The 23,051-nt window shown below is 37.4% G+C and overlaps 1 protein-coding gene across 1 annotated transcript; it reads left to right on the top strand.

The window, feature by feature from the left end:
• Positions 1-9,677: 9,677 nt before the first annotated feature.
• On the top strand, positions 9,678-10,613 carry LOC143690108 (olfactory receptor 6C2-like). The gene has a single exon (XM_077168097.1). It carries the CDS (start codon positions 9,678-9,680, stop codon positions 10,611-10,613), a length of 936 nt encoding a protein of 311 aa, XP_077024212.1.
• Positions 10,614-23,051: the final 12,438 nt, after the last annotated feature.

The following is a 23,051-nucleotide window of genomic DNA, read 5'->3' on the forward strand; positions in this document are numbered from 1 at the left end:
GATGGATCTATCAGACAAGAAATTTAAAATAACTATGATTACTATGTTAAAAGGTCTAGTGTAAGATTCTGAAACATGCATGAACAGAATGGGTGCTACAGTAGAAATATGGAAACAATAAGAAAAACTGAAATTAAAATGCTAGATATATGCTATGTACATATAGTATATGTATATATAAATGTCCACAAGTGTGTGTGTGACAAGAATGTAATCGATAGATTTATCCAAACTGAAAGAAAAAAGATCAAACAAAATAAATCATCCAGGAAAATACAAATGTTTAACATACAAATTTTTACAGTCTCAGAAGCAGAAGAGATAGAAAAAAGGAAACTAGACACATCAAATTGAAACTGCTGAAACCCTAAATCAAAGAAAAATCTTCAAGACAGCCAAATGAGGGATAAATATTATATACAGAGTAACAAAGATAAAAATCATAGCAGATTTCTCAACATAAACTACAAACCAGATAACATTTTTAATACCATTTGTCCTGGTCAGGATCATGTGTCAACTTGGCCAAGTGGTGGTACCTGTTTGTCTGGTGAGGCAAGTGCTGGTCTGTCTGCTGCTATGATGACATTTCATAGAATTAAATCATGATCACGTCAGTTGCATCCATGGCTGATTCCATTTATAATCAGCCAAGGGGAATGTTTTCTGCAATGAGTTATGCTTAATCTAATCACTGGAAGCCTTTTAAGGAGGATTCAGAAGAGATAGGCTTTCTTCCTGCTTCAACTGGTGAGCCTCTCCTGTGGACTTCATTCAAACCCTCCATCAGAATTGTCAGCTTCACAGGCCTGCCCTACAGAATTTGGACTCTACATTCCGATGGTTATGTGACACACTTTTATAAATTTTACATTTATGAATATTTCCTGTTGTTTCTGTTTCTCTAGAGAGCCCTAACTAATACAACTTGGTACCATGAGTGGTTCTTAAGAAACAGAATCTTAAAAATGAGGTTTTATGAATGGTTTTCTACTTTGACTGGACTCAAACACACTAAGGACTCTAATTCCCATAATGAGAATGACACTGCCAATCCATGGAGTGAGTTGGCAAGAGATAGTCAAAATATCACCATTCGATTCTTCTAATGCTTCGCTTGTACAAAGCCAAGCTCTGGGGGGTAATGTTTTTTACATCTTTATGGAGTTTTGTGGAAATAGGAGGTATAGAGATGATAGCTGGTTGTTGTTAGATACACAGGATGCATTAATGAGCAAAAGGGATGGGCTTAAGTCTTCAAATGAGAAGCTTAAGTACTGTCTGACAGATATAGAAGTTTCTATGAGTGTCCTAAAGGAAAATCTTATTTCTTATAGCCATTGACTTGAGATCTCTGACAATCAGACTCAGAATCTTATTGTTAGAGTAGCAACTTTATAACATAAACTGAAATCTCAATCTTGCATGGTGTCTGCCATTAAAGTGAGGGCAGTGATTAGAAAGGAGTGGGACACTGAAAAATGGGATGGCGACATATGGATTGATAATGATGAGGGCGAGGTTGAAACCCTAGGTCATGCTGAGTCTTCTTTACATAACCCTGGAATAGTGTGCCCTGAGGACATAGCCACCCCACCTCCAGCCTGCCTTGAGGAGTTAGTCACCCAACCTCCTCCTGAAGGGATTAGCCCTAGAGTGATTAATCCTGTCTCACCAGATGAAACTGCAAAAGAAGGCCCTGAAGCAAATGGCTTGGAAGATATTTCTAGTTCTTTTCATGACCCACTCCCACCACCCCTCATTTCTTCCAGACCTATAACTAGACTAAAGTCCCAACAGGCCCCTAAGGTAAGGTACAAAGTATCACACATGAGGAGGTATGCTATACTCCAAAAGAACTGTGTGAGTTTTCCAATTTATATAGACAGAAATCAGGGGAATATGTGTGGCAATGGACATTAAGGGTGTGGGATAAAGGTGGGAGGAATATAAGGCTGAATCAGGCTGAGTTTATTGATATGGGCCCACTAAGCAGAAATTCTGCATTCAATGTTATAGCTCGAGGGGTTAGAAAAGTTATTAACGATTTGTTTGGATGGTTGGTTGAAATATGAATCAAAACATGGCCAGCATTACCTGAGGTTGAAATGCCAGAACTGCCCTGGTATAAGATAGATGAGGCAATCCAAGAAGCTTAGAGAGATTGGAATATTAGAGTGGATTTATCATGCAAAGCCTGCTCTTACACCCCAGGAATGTCCAGAGGATGCACCTTTTACCAGAACAGTGAGAAATTTGTGAGATTAACGCCATCATCCCTGAAGAGCTCTTTAGATGTACTTCTCTGTAGGTTAGATATTACTGTGGGAACTACTGTCACTGAGCTGGAATCCTTAAACATAATGGGGATGACTGCATCCCGAGTTGGCAGAAGCCAGGTGGCAGCACTTAATTGCCAAACACAGGGTGGATGTGGCTATTATAATAGACAGCAAACTGAAAGCAGGACTCAAAATAATCTAACTCCCAGAGATTTGTGAAATTGGCTAGTAAATCATGGGGTACCTAGAAATACAATAGATGGGTAGTCATCTAAATACAATAGATGGGCAGCTGAACTGTATAAACAAAGGAGTTCTAGGTCAAGTGAACAGAAGTCAAACCTGAATTACAAAAACAGAGTTATGGCCCCTTAATCAATTTCCATACTTGAGACAGTTTACAGACCCAGAGCCTCTTGAATGAAGGTGAGGTAAAGTCCCTTTGGAGGAGAACCCTGTACACTACCACAAATTTATACAGTTAATGTTCCTCCAAGCCTTCCCCAAGGAGACTGACGGCCTTATGCCAGGGTAACTGTACACTGGGGAAAAGGAAATGGTCAGATACTTTGGGAATTATTAGACACTGGTTCAGATGTGACATTAATTCCAGGGGACCCAAAACATCACTCTGGTCCATCAGTCAGAGTGGGGGCTTATGGAGGCCAGGTGATTGACAGAGTTTTAGCTCAGATCCATCTCACAGTGGGTCCAGTGGGCCCCCAAAGCCATTTTGTAGTTATTTCCCTAGTTCCAGAATGTATAAATGGAATAGACATCCTGAGCAACTGAAAGAATCCCCACATTGATTCTCTCTAACTCATACAATGTGGGCTATTATTGTGGGAAAGGCCAAGTGGAAGTCACTAGAACTGCTGCTACCTAGCAAAATAGTAAATCAGAAGCAATACCACATTCCTGGAGGGATTGCAGAGATTACTGCCACTCTTAAGAACTTGAAGGATGCAGGGGTGGTGATTCCACCACATTCCCATTCAACTCTCCTATTTGGTTGTATTCAAAGAACAGATGGGTCTTGGAGGATGACAGTGGATTATTACAAACTCAAGCAGGTGGGAACTCCAATTGCAGCTGTTGTTCTGTATATAGTATCATTGCTTGGGCAAATCAATACATCCCCTGGTACCTGAAATGCAGCTATTTATCTGGCAAATGCTTTTTTCCTCAATAGCTGTTATTGAGGACCACCAGAAACAGTTTGGTTTCAGCTAGCAAGGTCAACAATATACTTTCATTGTCCAACCTCAGGGGTATATCAACTCTCTAGCCCTATGTCATAATCTTGTCTGCAAGGACATTGATCATTTCTCCCTCCCACAAGACATCACACTGGTCCATTATATTAATGAAATCATATTGATTGGACCTAGTGAGCAAGAAGTAGCAACTACTCTAGACTTACTGGTAAGGCATTTGCATGTCAGAGGATGGGAGATAAACCCAACAAAAACACAGGGGCCTTCCACCTTAGTGAAATTTCTAGGTGTCCAGTGTGGGGGGCGTGTTGAGATATCCCTTCTAAGGTGAAGGATAAGTTGCTGCATCTGGCCCCTCCTATCACCAAAATAGGCACAACACCTGGTTGGTCTCTTTGGACTTTGGCGACAACATATTCCTTATTTGGGTGTGTTACTCTGGCCCATTTATCGAGGGACCAGAAAGCTGCTATTTTTTGAGTGGGGACCTGAACAAGAGGAGGCTCTGCAACAGGTCCAGGCTGCTGTACAAGCTGCTCTGCCACTTGGACCACATGATCCAGCAGATTCAATGGTGCTGGAAGTGTCAGCGGCAAATAGGGATGCTGTTTAGAGTCTTTAGCAGGCCCCTATAGGATAATCACAATGCAGACCCATAGGATTTTGGAGCAAAGCCTTACCATCTGCTGCAGATAACTACTCTTCTTTTGAGAAAAAGCTTTTGACCTGCTACTGGACCTTAGTAGAGACTGAACACTGAACTTTGGGCCACCAAGTTATCATGAGACCTGAGTTGCCTATCATGAGCTGGGTGTTGTGACCCACCAAGCCATAAAGTTGGGCATGCACAGCGGCACTCTATCTTAAAATGGAAATGGTATATACGAGATTGGACCAAAGAAGGTCCTGAAGGCACAAGCAAGACTTCCACTCACCAAGGCTGACCTGGCAACAGCCACTGCTGTTTGCCCAATCTGCCAGCAGCAGAGACCCACACTTAGCCCCTGATATGGCACCATTCCCTGAGGTGACCAGCTGGCAACATGGTGGCAGATTGATTACAGTGGACCACTCCCTTCATGGAAGGGGCAGTGATTTGTTCTAATGGGAATATATACCTACTCTGGTTATGGGTTTGCTTTCCCTCCACACAATGCTTCTGCCAAATTCCATGGGCTTACAGAATGCCTTATCCATCATCATGGTATTCCACACAGCATTGCTTCTGATCAAGGAACACACTTCACAGCAAATGAAATACGGGAATGGGCACATGCTCATGGAATTCTCTGGTCTTACCATGTTCCCCATCATGCAAAAGCAGCTGGATTGATAGAACGGTGGAATGGCCTTTTGAAAACTCAATTATGGTGCCAACCAGGTGACAATACCTTGAAGGGGTGAGGTAATGTTCTCCAGGAAGCTGAGTATGCCCTGAATCAGCATCTGCTATATGGTGTTGTTCCTCCCATAGCTAGGATCCATGGGTCCAGGAACCATGGGGTGGAAATGGGATTGACACCACTAACTATTATCCCTAGTGATCCACTAGGAAAATTTTTGCTTCCTGTCCCTGCAACCCTGAGCTCTGCTGATCTACAGGTTTTAGCTTCAAAAGGGTGAGTGCTTCCACCAGGAGAAACAACAATAATTCCATTGAACTGGAATCTAAGACTGCTACCTGGTCACTTTGGGCTACTCATGCTCCTGGATCAACAAGCCAAAAGGGGGATTACATTATTGTCTGGGCGATTGACCCTGACTATCAGGGGGAACTAGGGCTGCAACTACACAATGGATGTAAAGAAGATGTTTCCTGGAATATAGGAGATCCCCTTGGGTGTCTTTTAGTACTACCATACCCTGTGATTAAAATCAATGGAAAACTGCAACAACCCAATCCAGGTAGGACTACCAATGGCTCTGAAATTTCAGGAATGAAGGTTTGGGTCACTCCACTAGGCAAAGAACCATGGCCAGCTGAAGTACGTGCTGAGGGTAAAAGGAATATGGAATGGGTAGTGGAAGAAGGTAGTGACAAATATGAACTATGGTCACATGATCGGTTGCAGAAACAAGGACTGTAATGCTGTTTTGTTCATGTTATACTATATAAGTTGTAAGACATCAAGCTTAAGAATGAATATTACCCAAGGATTCGCACCCTATTCTGGAGAAATTTAATGTGTTTCCAGTTGTATGCAGGACAGTTGAGTATTGTTAGGTGAAAGAAAAGAAATTTGCATTTTATTGTTTTTTATTTAGAAATTAGGTATGGTTTAAGTGATGTGTATAGCTGCCAAGTTGACAAGGGGTGGACTGTCATGGTCAAGTTCATGTGTCAACTTGACCAAGTGGTGGTACCTGTTTGTCTGGTTGGGCAAGTGCTGGCCTGTCTGTTACTATGAGGATGTTTCATAGAATTAAATCATGATCACATCAACTGCATCCACAGTTGATTCCATTTGTAATCAGCCAAAGGTGGTGTCTTCTTTAATGAGTGGTACTTAATCTAATCACTGGAAGCCTTTTAAGGAAGATTCAGAAGATACAGGCTCTCTTTCTGCTTCAGCTGTCGAGCCTTTCCTGGGTAGTTCATCCAGATCCTGCATTGGAATCATCAGCTTCACAGCCTGCCCTACAGACTCTGGACTCTACGTTCCCACACTTATGTGAGACAATTTTATAAATTTTACATTTACAAATATTTCCTGTTGATTCTGTTTCTCTAGAGAACGCTAACTAATACACTATTGAAAGGTAGCATTGTTACCCAAGAATTATATACCCACTGAAATATTTGTTGAAAATTCTTTTCATAAGATTTGTTGAAAAGGTGAAACTTTTGTGTTTCACCTTCTTTTTGATAAAAAGTATTTTCTACACCACCCTTGGCTGATTACAAATGGAATCAACAGTGGATGCAGCTGATGTGATCATGATTTAATTCAATGAAACATCTTCATAGTAACTTTTTTATATGTCTATAAAAAATGAAGAAGGTGAGAATTGTCAAAATAAAGTTAAATATAAAATGCATGTTTGGCACTATTTTATCACTGTAAAAGGTAATGGCTGGCACAGCTGGGCATGGTAGAAGGAAGGCAGTGTGGTCATAAGACTCAAAAGCAAGCAATGGGTACTGAGCACAGTGCATTCAGATCCTACATTCTCAGAAGGTAGAATGGTATCATTGGGTTTATCAAGATTCCTATATGGTTTGAACATGAAATAACAGTGAAATTAGTATTCATACATATTAATTTGTCCTACCATGATAAGGCCAGTGAATGGACCATATGATCAATAAAACAAAGGAAACATCAATCCTCCTAGTCATTTAAACAAGAAGTTTTATGAATTAATAATTAGATATCTTGGAAGGGCTACCTCATTTAGAACATATGTGCAATGTCCTATAACACAGAAATCATCACATATTCCCTAACATCTCCTCAACTAGTTTTCTCCTAAGTTTAAACTAAGACATCCATAGAAAATATAAAGAGAACATCATGACAATCAGATTTTCACTTTATCATCTAATTTTTACTTTGATGAAACTGATAGATATTATTGTTCCATTTCCTATTTCTGCGGACATTGTCCCACAGGTGCTGATTAATTTATTTTCCTTTTTTAAATTTTTTCGTGGCCAAGTTAATGTCACTGTAGATTCATTAGTGGTTTGAACAGGATCACTAGGGACATTTTTGTTTTTTTCACTCAGCTATTCCCTGGGCACATGGGCAGATTAAAGCAATAAAACACATGCCATATCTATTAATGACAATATACACTAACCATTTTCACTGAACAGGGAGTTTAGACCATTTTTACATCCAAAGCCATGGATAGTTGCTAACATTCATTTGCCATTGTTTGTCTACTGTTTCAGCACCAGAATATGGGAAAATGTTATTTCCTGGTTTAATGAAATAAGATCTCTGATCAGATTCCATTCTAGAATTGGTGAGGGTAAAAGTGGTACAGTCTCTGTGCTGTTGCAACCAAAGGTAAACTTGAGGCTCACCTTGTAGTTGTAGGAATCTTACCTGGAAGAGCATGTACAAACTGAAAAGTATGTCACAGTTAAAGGAAATAAAACCACTAGCAACAAAGTTTCTCAGACCCAAGAAGATACATTGGTTTCATAGCCCAAAATTGATGGGAAACTACCAGAAAGTAAGTATGAAATGCATGTCTTATTTGTGTCTGAAAGTTTGGGAGTTGGAACCATAGTGTTGTGCAAAAGCAGTCCTTGGATTAAGACAGGGAGCTTAGATGTTTCTGCTAGAAAATCTGTGGTACATTCATGTTCAGGGAGGATTTGAAAAGTAATCTCTGAATTGTCATTTTGTTCCACATAATCTGACACCTGAATCTGAACATGAGTCTTGAATAGTGTGCTTGGTAAGGATCAGGGTTAAAGGTGATACCAGGAATGTATACAAATGGAAAATGTGGTCACCTCCTTGATATACTGAGGGAGGCCGAAAAGGATATTGAAAATTATTTCTCCCTTTTTCATAGAATCATGAGTGCTAGAAAAAACTTCAGAGAGGCAATGGTCCCTGCTATACAACTTAGCACCCTGCTAAACAGTGATTTAATTTATCCTTTAATTTCCATCTCTCCCTTGGGCTTTCTCAGTCCTAAAAGAATCCAGTATAATTACAGCCATATTGATTAGGTTAGATTACATTGAAGGATTTGGAGTCTCTGAAGTTAGTTGCTCTTTTATTGGTGTTCATACTCAAGTTTTTATTCACATAAAAATGCTCATTAACTAGGTGTCCATTATGAATTTAAAACAGCATGTAGTCAGGAAATACGATAATGATGATTTCTCATGAGATTAGCTATTTAAAGATAGGCACTAATTATGTACAACAATCACACTTATGAGAAAAATTCAAATAAAATAAATATCCACTAATGCTATCTTAATAACAAAATTAAAAATCTAAAATAATACCCAAAATAATGACACCAAAATTCACAAGCCTTTAGTGGAAAAAAAAAATCTCAGATACTGATAGAACTACACACATTGAAACATTTTCTAAAAGTTCAGCAGTAAGTACCAAAAGCCCTTTGATTCACTATTTCTTCTTTGGCTATTTCCTAGTTGTAAAATATAACACATGGATATAAAAATATTTACATACAAGTATGTTCACTAAAAGATTATTATTATATAATAATTACTTATTATTATACAGGTCTCAGACAAGATCATGGTAGTTTAAAGAGATGCTTCTGTTCTCTAGAAAAAAACATCCCAGAGGGAAGGCACAGGATGGGTGGGGATTTCGGCATCAGAGGAGACTGAAACAGGATTTCAGCGGAGGAAACACAGCAGAGACTTCAAAATGATACACAGAAAGGACACAGGCATGAATATTTCAGTGCATTATTATAAAAAGTGTTCAAAGAAAAAATCCTGGAAGAGTATAGGACTCAGGAAAATTCAAGGTAATTCTGGGACACAGCACCCAAGTCAGCCAAACAATAAAGGCAACTCTAAGATGTAGGTGAGAATGAGCAAGTATTTATTTGAAGGGAATGGTGTTGCAAAGCATGGGAAATTGTACAACTAAGTCATTGATGGTATTCCATTATCATGGGATAGGAAAAGGACTTGATGCGCTGTCATGAAAGATGGAGAAATAGAAATTTTAATGCACATATTTTTTCCATTTCACCAATATCTAGAGCCCCTCCTCTAAACTGACAATCCTAATTTCATTTGACTGGCAGATTTTCATGGTACTTATTGCCTAATTTAAAATTGTACCTTTAGGGTACACGGGTGGTTCAGTAGTAGCTTCAAGTGGGAGACCACGGCCCGATTCCCAGGCCAGGCACCCAAAAATAAATTAATTAGATAAATAAAATTGGCCTTTTAATTGTACTGGAATTGAAACTTGAGATGAATATTTTCTGTTAACCCTATTCTGAAGGCCTGGATAAAACAGAATTAAGATAAGCAAAAGAGGATTCAATCATTTCTACCTCAGCATTACTGATGATCAAATAAAAGAAGAATGGGCATGGTGTCCCTTGCTTGTATTTTCACTGAATACTATGTTGAAATATTACTTTTCTAATCTGCCACTCAGATTCCAAGTTTACGATTTATTAAAATGTGTTCTTTATATATCTACAGACAGTGATGAAAAATCATTCTTCAATTACAACATTCATCTTGCTAGGACTAACAGATGACCCATGGATACAGGTTTTTCTGACACTATTTCTGTTTCTCACCTACATTTTCACTGTTTCTGGAAATCTAATCATTATCCTCCTCACACTGGTGAGCTCCCACCTCAAAACACCTATGTACTTTTTCCTTCGGAATTTCTCCATCTTAGAGATAATATTTACAACTGTCTGTGTTCCTAGATTCCTGTACAGCATGACAACTGGGGACAAAAGTGTTACTTATAATGCTTGTGCTATACAATTATTTTTTGTCATCCTTATTGGAGCAACCGAATTCTTCCTTCTAACTGCCATGTCCTATGACCGCTATGTGGCCATCTGCAAGCCCCTGCACTACACCACCATCATGAGTGGCAGAGTGTGCACCATGCTTGTCCTCTGCTGTTGGCTGGCTGGGTTAGTTATCATACTCCCACCTCTCAGCCTGGGAGTGCAGTTAGATTTCTGTAGCTCCAATCTCATTGACCATTTTGGCTGTGATGCCTCTCCTCTTTTGAAGATCGCATGTTCAGACACGGAATTCATAGAACAACTTGTTTTAATCATGGCTGTGCTGACCCTCATAGTCACACTAGTGTGTGTGATTTTGTCCTACACGTATATCATCAAGACTATTTTAAGACTTCCTTCTGCTCAACAAAGGAAAAAGGCTTTCTCCACCTGTTCTTCCCACATGGTTGTAGTTTCCATCACCTATGGGAGTTGCATCTTCATCTATATCAAACCAGCAAAGGAAGGGGTGGCCATTAATAAGGTGGTGTCATTGCTCAACACCTCAGTCATCCCTTTGTTGAACCCCTTCATTTATACTCTACGAAATAAGCAAGTCAAACAAGCTTTCAAGGAGGCAATAAAAAAGATTGTATTTCTCTCAAGGAATTAGGAGACTGGTTTTAATTGTTAAAAATATATGAGTCTAAGTATTTCTTCTTTTCCATGTATTCTAATCACTCTGTTTAACCACCAAAGTTTATTTTCTATTATTCCTGAAACCAAAGACTAAAATAAGGATCATGGTCTTATTTCAAATAAACCTTCCTTCATAATGGTGTGTTTTCTTAAGATGATATGAAGATAGATTTCTAGAGGTCTAAACAAGACTTAATCATCTCTATGTCTGAAACACAAACAGATAGCAACAAAAAAATTGAATTTTATGTTTGTTGATTCATTTATTTAGATAAATAGTTTTTTTAGGGCAAAAGTTATTCAATCCTGGACTCCTTCCTGGTATGAGGTACACTATCCCAAGATGAATGGGTAGAGGTGATTTATTTCTCATTTTTTGTAATGCAAACCATCCTGCTACAGGAACTCTGTGGAACAGAACTCAAAGCTTTAGCTTTCTCCATAGTAGGCAAGAAAGAATAAATAGGCTAATTGATAAATTTCAGTACATAAATTTATTATTAAAAAGGAACTTTCCTATAAAGAGTTTAAAAGAAAGGACTGTGCCTTCTTAACATCTCCTTTCTGACTCAGAATTTTCATAACTCAAAAAAATGAGGGCAAATCTAATTTGCACCCTGCCAATCCACCTACACCATTATCACCAAGGTCAGCAGTGGCCTCCTCTGGCCAATTCTAATGGACACTTTTTAGCCCTTGCTTCATGTTTCTCCTCCTGTGTTATTTGACCCTGGTAACCACTTCCAAACTTGGGAGTTATTTCTTGGCCTTTCTCTTGGTATTAATGGCACCATTTGCCTCCATTTCTTTCTTCTCCCTGTCCAGTCAGTTCTTGTCACTTTCCCTGGTTGGCTGCCTTTCCTCTCCTCAACCTTTAAATGTCAGAGATTCTCAGGGTCTGTCCTAGGCCTCCTTCTCTTTCTAATGTGCATGCTTTCCTGGAGTGATGCTATTCACTCCCCTACCTTCAGTTCTACCTGTCACATTCATCATATAAGGCAACCCGAACCTAAGTTTATTTCTCATTTTCCTAAAAAAAAAAAACAAAAAACTGATAGCAAAGGAATAGATGTAGAAGGTTAAAAGTTAATAATGACCTAAATTTATATATCAGCCTTTTTATATAAATAATCCTCAACAAACAATTTTGTTCATGTTTTTGGATATCTTCTAGGCATCAGTTCATCTGGCAAATGAAAAGCCTTCATCACCAGAAAGGAAAAATAACCCATGAGTGCTAGAACAATTGTTTCTGAAATCCGCAGAGGTGTCTAGCAATTTGCAGTCTAATATATCCATAGCTCTGGGCTGAAAGATCTAAAACCTCAATACTCATCTTTTTCTATAAGACTATGCTGAACAAAATGAACCTCTTACAGACCTGTTGTCTGTTTCTTTTTTTGTGAATGAAAGCTCTTAGGGTTGGGTGCAATGGTCTAAAAGACCACGGAGTCCTACATAGTTTGGCTAGTATGAATTCATACAAATTGACAGTTGAGTCTAAAAATATGAGTCATGGTATCATAGTAGACCTTTCAGTTCCAGAATTCTAAATGTAGTCTCCCAGGATTGGATATATATTTTTATAAAGCAAAATAAACCAAAGGAAGAGATTTCAATTCTCCCAACATTTCCCAATCTCTCTCCTCAAATCCAATAGATGTTATTATATCTGTGCTTTTAGAAATTTTTGGAATATCTCATACCTTTTGGTTTCAAAATTGAGCTGCCATCCAAGCAAAGTGAGAATTGACTGGACAGGGAAAAGAAAGAAATGGAGGCAAATGGTGCCACTAATGCCACTTCAGTCAGGTTTTTCCCTTGTGAATTTCAATACATGTTATAACTAGCACCTCATTTATGGTCCAGTGAGTTCTACAGACACTTCACAGAAACTTTAGGTCAGTTTCTAAAATAGTTCATATAGATAGTTTCAAAATTTTTATTTGAAAATCACCCAGAAATCTTGTTAAATACAGATTCTTCTTCAATAGGGCTGGTGGAACATGAGGATCTGTTTCAACCAGCACCCATATGATGCTGCTGCAACTGGTCTAATGATCACAAGGTTATGATGGAAAATGTCAGGTATTTTTCAGGTCAAATAACCAGTTCCCTTCTCAATATTAGATGAAAGTGTCTCTGTCTAGGCATGCCTAGGAGTAAACAATAATGTCTCATAAAATTAGCCATCTACTCTAAATATCAATGCAATTTCCATGAGTAACTTAGCTCTTTCTTGCCCTTGTGTCATACCAGTCACTGAAAGGAAACCTTACTCTGAAACAAATTGCCAATATAAGCCTATCTGGCATGAAAGATGATGTGAGCTGTAATGCATAGAAATCCTAATTTTCACAATGTCTTTAATTGAAAATAATCAAATTTACCAATAGTTATAAAGATGACAGCACTCATATGCTAAGGAAAGGGAATATGGAAGACTCAGGGTTGGGCCATATGAAAGCTAAACACTTTTATCTCTATCTCCCAAAGAGTCATAATTCAGACTTCAGTGAAAAATCCCCTCTGCATAATTATTTCATGCTTCTAAACATTTCTACATTATTGTTACTGCATTCATCACTTTTTTTATTCCCTCTTGTCACAATTTCAATCCAAAGTCTCACCTATATTATTAAAAATGTCCTCAGTGGTCTCCTTATGGCTTACCTCTTCCAATGATGCTTTCATAAAACATCTCAAGAGCTCCTTTTTCAGTTTACATCTTTCTAATGGGTCATTATCTTCTACACAAAAAAAATCCCAATTCTATAGGCTGCAATAAAACCTCTCTTCATTACACCATATACAAATATAACCTCAGTATTCAGAGATACATTCATTTATCATTGCTCTCCCTTAATTGTGAACTTCTAAGGAAAGTCTTGCATGTACTACTACCACCTAGATATCAGCAGATTTGGTACAAGAAATGATCTTGTACCATAAAGAACTAAGAGTGCTATAAATTGCCACAGGCATTATCCTAAATTTGGAGACCAAAGTCTAGAATCACAAAATTAAAACATTAGTATTGATCTTATTATGCCAAAATGTATTTTTTAAATCTTCTAACAACTCTCATACTTCTTGGTAAATGAGAAGATTCAGAGTTGGAAACAAATTGAAAAATATTATTTAAAAATTTTACTTTGGGGAGGAGAGCTACAGTTTCAATTTCAGTTTTATCAGTGCTGGTTAATGAAAATTAACTTATTAAGAACAACTATACAGAATCATATTTCAATGATTCATTTAACAAATGAAGAATTAGAGTTACAAAAAAATGTGGAAGGCTCTAGAATCAGAGAAGGAGATACTGACCAACCCGTTTGAAGAACAGGCTCTATCCCTGCCACCATGGTCATTGTGTTTATATTCTCACTGGACAAGGACAAGAGAGGTGGGAGAAAGAGGCTAACTGATTACCCACAAATGGGTAATCTGCTTCATCTGATTATTAATTTCTTCTTCTGCTCAAGTTACTCTTTGTTGAGCATTTACGTGGAAAGCAAATATAATATATTCACAACTTTGTGTACATTGTGAAGGGTCTGTGGAAGTTAGATTCAGGTGTCAACTTGGCCAGGAGAAGGTACCTAGCTCTCTTGCTGTGGACATGAGCCAATGGTATGTGAACCTCATCTGTTGCTGATTACATCTGCAGACAGCTAGGAGGCATGCCTGCTGCAATGAATGATGTTTGATTTAATTGGCTGGTGCTTAAATGAGAGACTCAACATAGCACAGACCAAGCAGCTCAGCATACCTCATCTCAGCACTCACAGCTCAGCCCAGGCCTTTGGAGATGCAAAAAGAAATCACCCTGAGGAAAGTTGTTGGAATTCGGAGGCCTGGAGAGAAGGCCAGCAGAGACCATCCTGTGCCTTCCCATGTAAGAAAGAACCTCAGTTGAAAGTTAGCTGCCTTTCCTCTGAAGAACAAACAAAATAAATCCCCTTTTATTAAAAGCCAATCCATCTCTGGTGTGTTGCATTCCAGCAGCTAGCAAACTAGAACAAGGTCTAACCACATACCTCTTAGTTATCAGTTGTTAGAAACACAATTGATTAAACAATTTTTGAATAAACAAGATTCTGAGTAAACAGTGAAGTCATTAGCCATTAAATATGAATTAGTGTACACCCATACATTTGGCTATCTCTCTTTCCATGCAAAATGACCAACTCGGTATAAGCATAACTTGGAGATATTGCATGTTTAAGTTTCAGACCACTGCAATAAAGTGAATATTGCAATAAAGCCAGTCACATGAATTTGTTGGTTTCACAGTGCATATAAAAGCTATATTTATATTATATTATCATCTATTAAGTGTGCATTAGCACTATGTCCAAAAAAACGATGTACATACCTTAATTTAAAAATATCTTATTGCTAAAAAATGCTAACCATCAACTGAGACTTCAGAAAGTTACCTTTTTTGATGGTGGAGAGTCGTCTCCATATTGATGGCTGCTGATTGTTCAGGGTGGTGCTTGCTGAAGGTTGATGTGGCTGTGGCAATTTCTTTAAATAAGACAACAATGAAGTTTGCCACATCGATTGACTCTTCCTTTCTTGAAAGATTTCTCTGTAGCCTGGGAGTTTCTCAACTAAATTTATGTAATATTCTCAATCCTTTGTTGTCATTTCAACAATGTTCACAGCACCTTCACCAGCAGTAGATTCTATCACAAGAAGCCACTTTCCTTGCTCATTTTTAAAGAGCAGCACCTCATTTGTTCAAGTTCTATCTTGAAATTGAAACAGTTCTGTCACATCTTAGGATCCATCTTTAATTCTGGTTCTCTTGCTGTTTCTTCCACATCTGCAGGACATAATGCTAATGCACACTTAATAGATGATAATATAATATAAATATAGCTTTTATATGCACTGTGAAACCAACAAATTCATGTGACTGGCTTTATTGCAATATTCACTTTATTGCAGTGGTCTGAAACTTAAACTTGCAAAACTTCTCCACTGAGATCTTGAACCCTCAAAGTAATCCACAAGGGTAGAATCACTTCTTCGAAACTCCTCATAATGTTGACATTTTGACCTTCTCCCATAAATCATGAATATTCTTAACAGAATCTACAATGGTGAATCTTTTCCATAAGGTTTCCCATTTACCTTGCTCAGCTATATCAAAGGATCTGAATGGCAATTATAATCTCAGGGAATGCATTTCCTAAATAATAAGACTTGGAAGTCAAAATGACTCCTTGATCCACAGGTTGCAGAATGGATGCTGTATTAACAAGCATGAAAACAACATTAATCTTGTACATCTCCATCAGAGCTCTCAGGTAAGCAGGTGCATTGTCAGTGTCCTTTTGAAACATTTCACTAGTGAGCTTAAAATATTCAGTAAACCATATTTCAAATCCATTCATAAAGCACAGGCAGAGTAGATTTAGTATCATTTGGAAGAGCCCTGGGTTTTTCAGAATAGTAAATGAGCATTGGCTTCAACATAAAGTAGACTAAGGATGTCCTTTGAAGCTTTGAAGCCAGGCATTGACTTCTTCTCTCAACCTATGAAAGTCCTAGATGGCATCTTCATCTAAAAGAAGGCTGTATTGTCTACATTGAAAATCTGTTCTTTAGTGATGCCAGCTTCATCAATTATCTTAGTTAGATATGCTGACAACTTATTTCTGCTTCACCTTGCACTTTAACATTATAGAGATGGCTAATTTCCTTAAATCTCATGAACCAATCTCTGCTAGCTTAAAACTTTTCTCCTGCAGCTTCCTTCCTCTCACAGCCTTCACAGAATTAAGGAGAGTCAGGACCTTCCTCTGGATTAGGCTTTGGTTTAAGAGTATGTTGTTGTTGCTGGTTTGATCTTCTATCCAGGCCACTAAAATTTTCTCCATAACAGCAATAAAGCTGCTTTGCTTTCTTATCACTTGTGTGTTCACTGGAGTTGCACTTTTAATTTCCTTCAAGAACTTTTCCTTTGCATTCACAATTTGGCTAACTGTTTGGCACAAGAGGCCTTGCTTTTAGCCTATCTCAGCTTTTGACATATCTTTCTCACTGGGCTTAATCATTTCCAGCTTTTGCTTAAAGTGAGAGATGTGTGATTCTTTCTTTAACTTGAACACTTGGAGGCCACTGTGGGATTATTAATTGGCTTAATTTCAATATTGTTACGTCTCAGAAAATAAGGAGGCTCAAGGAGAAGGAGAAAGAGGAATTCCTAGTCAGTGGAGCAGTCAGAACACAAACAACACTTATTGCTTAAGTTTGCCGACCTATATGGGTCACCTCAAAACAAATACAACAGTAACATAAAAGGTCACTGATCACATATCACCGTAACTGATACGAAAATTTTGAAATATTCCAAGAATTACCAAAATGTGACATGGAGACGCAAAGTGAGCACATGCTGTTCGAAAAATGGTGCCAGTAGGTTTTCTCGATGCAGGGTTGCCACAAAACTTCAATTTGCAGAACCCCATATCCGTGAAGCACAATAAAGTGAAGAGCAATAAAATGAGGTATGCCTGTACATGGTTCAGAGTACTCCCTACTGTTAAGATATCTTTTCACTGCATTCCTTCAGGATCATCTCTGCAGGATCATCTCTGTTGACATCAGGTAATACTAATGTACAGATATAGCAAGAGAAACAATTGACACATCAATAACTGCCTGCCAGGTACCATGGAAGATGTTGGTTTGCTGCAGACAGAAACCACGTCAAGAACAGCAGCAGCAATTGAGTCACCATCTGATTAATTTTATAATATCCTGTCAATCTCTAAAACCCATTTTAATTCAGCACAGCACAAATAAACTAGTAAAACCTGGCAAGAATCATAAGCCTACATCTTTCAACTCTTAATGTTCACATCAATCTCTGCAATTCTTTCCAGTATGTAATATTACTTTGGCTTACTATTTTAAACTGATAAAGGCACTTTGTTGGCATTTCTTATCATAATGACTTTTACTCCACAATTTGGGAAAGAATGTGTAGATTCTGCCAGATGATGAGATTTTAACTGTTTCTTCTTCCTCAAGGCACAGTCACGTAAGGAATGGGTCATAGCTCTGTTATATGGGAACGCTAAGAAGAAAATTTACTAAATAAATTTTTGGCAGTGCAGTAAGTTCCTTCTTTAAGGAAACATGACCTCCTCTTTATTTTAGGGGCTATGAGTCTGTGAACTGGTTCATGTCCGGGAATTGATTGAGAAGCCATGACCTGACCCTCTAATGTGGTCATTCAAATAAGACTCCAATTCAGAAAACTTAAGCTCTTCAACTTACGCAAATAAAGCAACATGGAGTAGGCTGTCCATCCACTCAGTCTTAAGGACAACGTGATCATTTACCAACACCAGAGATCTCAGTGGGTCAAACCTCCGTAATCTTCACCTTGGTTCTGCTGCCCATGATAGTAACTATATTTACCTTTTTTCTCAGGTTTAATTGTTGCATTTGGTCCTTGCACTCTAGGCTCCCATCATCCCATCGAATTAAGAGGGACTTTTTTTTCATTAGTGCCATTTCTTGTTGTCACCATGGGCATCAGAGTATAGCCACTACAAAGCCCTTGGGGAGGACAGGGTCCACTTCAACAGTGTATTTTTCAAGTGTTGGTACAGGGAGGGTCCTCTGGACTTTCCTGGGGATATTGGTAGAAAATAGGTGAACAGGTATTACATAATAATCTCTATCTCCCTAAATATACTAATGTGTTCCTCCACAAAATAACAAGAAAGTTCAGGAATCTCAATTTCATCAGTGGGGCACATTTGGGTCCAAATAGTCACTTCCAGCACCTAGGACAACATATTGAATCAGAAATCTCTATTTATAACATTCATAACAGAAAATTCTACCCAATTCAACATTATGCTCCCTCTACCCTGATCCAAAACCCTTATGATCCATTTCTATAGCTATTCTTTAGGTTTCTTTTGATATAAATTTTAAAAACCTTAATATAATGTTAGTTTGTATGGTACCTCCTCCTGGTCACATTGTTTACCCAATGTGCTGGTGTCTGTTGGAATTTGAGTCTTGTTATTGGACTCATAGCAATGTGACTACATAAGGATGGTCTTGAAAAAGTTGAGCATTATCCTGCTAGGAAACAACCTCAGAGGAGGTCAGAGTTCTTCAGATAAGAGGAGATCAAACTCATGAGGCAAGATATAAACATCTGCTTCTCTGGCAAAGAAGCCTGGGCAGAATTTGGAGCTTCAATATAATTCACACATATGTGCTCTTCTAATTTTAGGATCTCAAATTCTCTTACCAATGCTATACCTTTAAGATAAGTGGCCCTGGGAGGTTGTGAAGTCAATTTATATACTAATTAATTTATCAACAAGATTAGACTGGGGTTAGCTTCCAGAAATTTCAACCCTCAGTTACAGGAGCTAAGGATTTCTTTGTGGAAAATTATAGCTTTTTGGTTCCTTTTTCATACCTTTACCTGGGGAATTAAAATCCTGAGCTAATTATATTTCTTTCTCTAAGTTCTCCAAAACACTTAGAAACAACCAACTAATCACATAGTTCTTATATTCTTTATTTCCACTAAAATATTCTATGTTAGAAGCTACCTGGTAAAAAGCAGTCATAAAGGTAGCATTGATGGGATATTGAAATAGACTCCCTTTACACCTCTTTTATGGGAGGGGTTGCAAAGTATTGTGGCTTTTTGGGGTTCTTTGCAATTTTTTTTTTTTGCTTGACACATGCCTAAGCTATATTACAAACTATTGTCTCTAAACTCATCTCCTACTGCAGACCATCCCTGATATTCCTGACAGCAAACTCCTACCCCAGCAAATTCCATCATTTCTATACCATAAGAGAAAGTACTTCATAAATTGAAGATGCAAACATTTGCTGCTGTCAAACATGTAGCTAGAAAAATCCAAAGATAGTTTGGGTGTAGATGATGCCTTATTTTAAATAACCTTTCAATCTGGGGTATGAATTTGTAAACAAAATAAACAAGCAAAAAAACAAAACCAATATCCAATGTTTTAAGAGGAGACAAAATTTAAGCATAAAACATAGGTAAGCAAAGAAAAGAAATGGCTGCAGGAATATTTAGAAGAAGCAAAGCAATAAGTTACAGTATGTGACACATTCTAAGTTTTAAAAGATAAACAACTGTAGAAAATGTTTTAATAGTATGAAAAAATAAAAATATAATATGCTGAAGCTGAGAAAGACAGCAGGCATCATACATACTCTCGAGCTTAAACCACTAAAAATTGTACAAAATATATAAAACCAGTTTTCTAATATGGGACAATGAAGGACAGTGACTCCTGTAAAACAGTTATTTCATCTTACTGCTTGGAGAGAATTCAGAGAGAGAAACCCATATGGAGCTCCTTAGTCTACCAGAATTGAGAAGATGGAGTTGGAATTCCAACTAAGGTAAAGAGGCCATAATTCACAGGAAGGAGTACCAAGAGAAAAGACAGACATATCTGGTGTTCTACAGTGTCCTTCACTAGTATTCAGTTGAGCAAATGATCATCACACATATGTGATGACATTACCTAAAACCCAAATCCCAAAGTATTGCAGATAGCAACACTCTGAACCCACACAGGAGCTGAAATAGTTCCTGGTCACACAGAACAGAATATAAAATGTCACAGTTTTCTGGTTATTAGGTAGAATATTCTGAAGGATTTTCTCTCTATTGGGGAAAAAAAAACGTACTAGATTTAATATTCCTCTGATCCATCCAACACAGATAGTCATAAAGTCTGAAAGCACAAAACTGTTTCCAAGTGACTTCAAAGTCAAGAAATCTTACATGGATACAAATAAATTCCAGTTAGAAGAAGGTAAAATTCATAATTTTAATATGTAATCCAAAATAATAAGGTGTTAAAAATAAGAAAATGCAACAAATAATGAGGATAACAACATCTGCATGAATGCAAACTGACTCAAAAATTAAACAGGTGAAAATAATTATCGGAAAAGACTTTAAAATGGTAATCCATATGCTAAAGAAGCTAGAAGAAAGATTGAGTGCATTAAGTAAAAACATGGGAATTATTTAAAAGACTCAAATCAAATTCCTAGACTTGAATAGTGCACTGCATAAAGAAAAAACAAACTGAATGCATTTAAAATCAGTAGATGTTGAAGAAAAAAACTAGTAAACTGGGAAAAATAGTAGCAGAAACTCTCTAAATAAAACACGCAAAGAAATAAAATGAACAGAGTATTAGGGAAATGTGAGACAAATCATCCAGCCTAATTAATGTACTGGTGTACTTGGAGTCTTCTCAAAAAAGGACTTGGACAGGACAAAAAAAATTCTTTAATAAATGAATAAAAATGTTTCAAATTCAGTGGAAAAATTAAACCCACTAATCATAGAATCTTATTAAACCCTAACATAATAAAATTGCTTAAAATCAGTCATAAAGAGAAAATCTTTAAAAGTCTGCCAAAGAATAAATACAGCACACTTCTACACAGAAACAATGCAAGCCAGAATAGTATAGAGCAAATCTTTAAAATCCTGGGGTGGGAGGGATGGCAGGATGGAGAGCAACCTAGAATTAAATACTCAAAAAGAAAAATTTTCAATATTGAAGGTGAAACAAAGACTTTTAAGAAATAGAGAAGCTAAAAGAACTTGTCACCAGGAGACCTGTCCTACAATAAATGTTAAAATGAGTCCTTCAGACAAATATTGCAGCCAGATAGAAATATACTCCTACCAAATGCATGAAAAGCACCAGAAGAAGTAATGATGGGTAAACTTAAAACAATATTTTTATTAATTAAAATGATCTAAAATACCTGAGAGTTAAAGCCAAAATAATAACATGGTTGATTTTCAAGAGGACATAACTACCCTACATGATTGTGCATATAATAACAGAGTTTCAAAATACACAGAAAAAAGATTGATAACACCATAAGGAGAAAAAGACAAATCCATAATTATGGGCAAAAATTTCAGCACTCTTGACTCAATAATTGATTGAAATATATTCAGAAATTCAGAAAGTATGCAAAAGACTTGAGCAAAACTATCCATCCCCATGATCTGACATTTATTGAACACTCTAAAAAAAGAGCAAAATTTTTCTAAAAATTGCAAAAGTATTTTTAAAAGATAAACAATATTCAGGGATATACAACAAATCTCAATAAATTTAGAAGGATTCAAATTATAATAAATATGTTATCTGACCAAAATGGAATTAAATTAGAAATCAGTAACAGAAAGATTTCTGAGAAATAACCATTGTTGGCCGCTGTTATGACCCTAAAGAATGTTAAAGTAAAACGAGAGTGAGACTGGGATCAGGGGGTCTGAAGCTTTAGCAGTAAAGACAACAGACCACTTTATTCTTAACTAGTTCCTGCTTATATACTGCAGGGTTTATGTGACTAAAAGCATGCATACATTTCGCGATAAAACAGAGTGCCTACTTTTCAGTATATTACTCCCTACATACAAGAGATAGCTAACAAGACCTTGGGGCTTCAGAAAAAACAAACATCCTCTCCCTCTCAGACTGTCCTCCAAGTAAGCAGATAACAGTCTCCAAGTTTACTGCTGAAGCCACTTTGAAGCCAGTCACTCCCAATAAATTCCGCAGGTTTTCTATTAACCCTTGTCTCCTACAAACCATAATTGAAAGACAAATATCAAAATTTGTAGGATGTAATTAAAGCAATATTTATAGGGAAATGTATGGCACAATAGCAATAAGGGTGATTAAAATAATTATGGGATGGATGGCTATTTATGAATGGTTTTAAGTATACGCAAAGAAAAAGGCAAATTTAAAGCACTGATTTTAAAGCAGAGGTGGAAAATCAGAAAGCATTTCAAGCAACTGGAAAAAAAATTTTTAAGGATTGTGATTTTAGTACCAACTAGGTGTGTAATTCAAACAGTGCTCTTATACTAAAGTAAAGGAACTGTTTGGGAAAGAATAGGACTCTGAGATTAAAAAAAATTCGAATAGACTTAGATAAAACTAAAAACATAAGCACTGCATGCAGGATAAAGTTTCTACAAAGGGAAACATTTCAGTTAGGACCACATCCAGAGACAGGGTTGATAGGCAGGAGTCCCAGATAGGGTGAAGTTCAAATGCATATAACAGAAAATACAAAATACCAGTGGTGCAAACACTTAAGAAACTAGTTTTTTCCTCTCATGTAGAAGCCGATGTAGATTTAGTCATCAGGAATCAAGATCCCTTTTATCTTTCATATTCACCATTCTTAGCCTCTGCTTTCCAATTACTTGGTTACCCGTTGTCCTAGGTGGTTGCTGGCATTCCTGTCATCATTTCACATTGCAGTAAACAAGTAGAAATGGAAAAGGGCAAAAAGGCATGGTCCACCTCTTTGACTACATTTTAGA

The sequence above is a fragment of the Tamandua tetradactyla genome, chromosome 7, assembly GCF_023851605.1.
Source record: "Tamandua tetradactyla isolate mTamTet1 chromosome 7, mTamTet1.pri, whole genome shotgun sequence".
Lineage (NCBI taxonomy): Eukaryota > Metazoa > Chordata > Mammalia > Pilosa > Myrmecophagidae > Tamandua > Tamandua tetradactyla.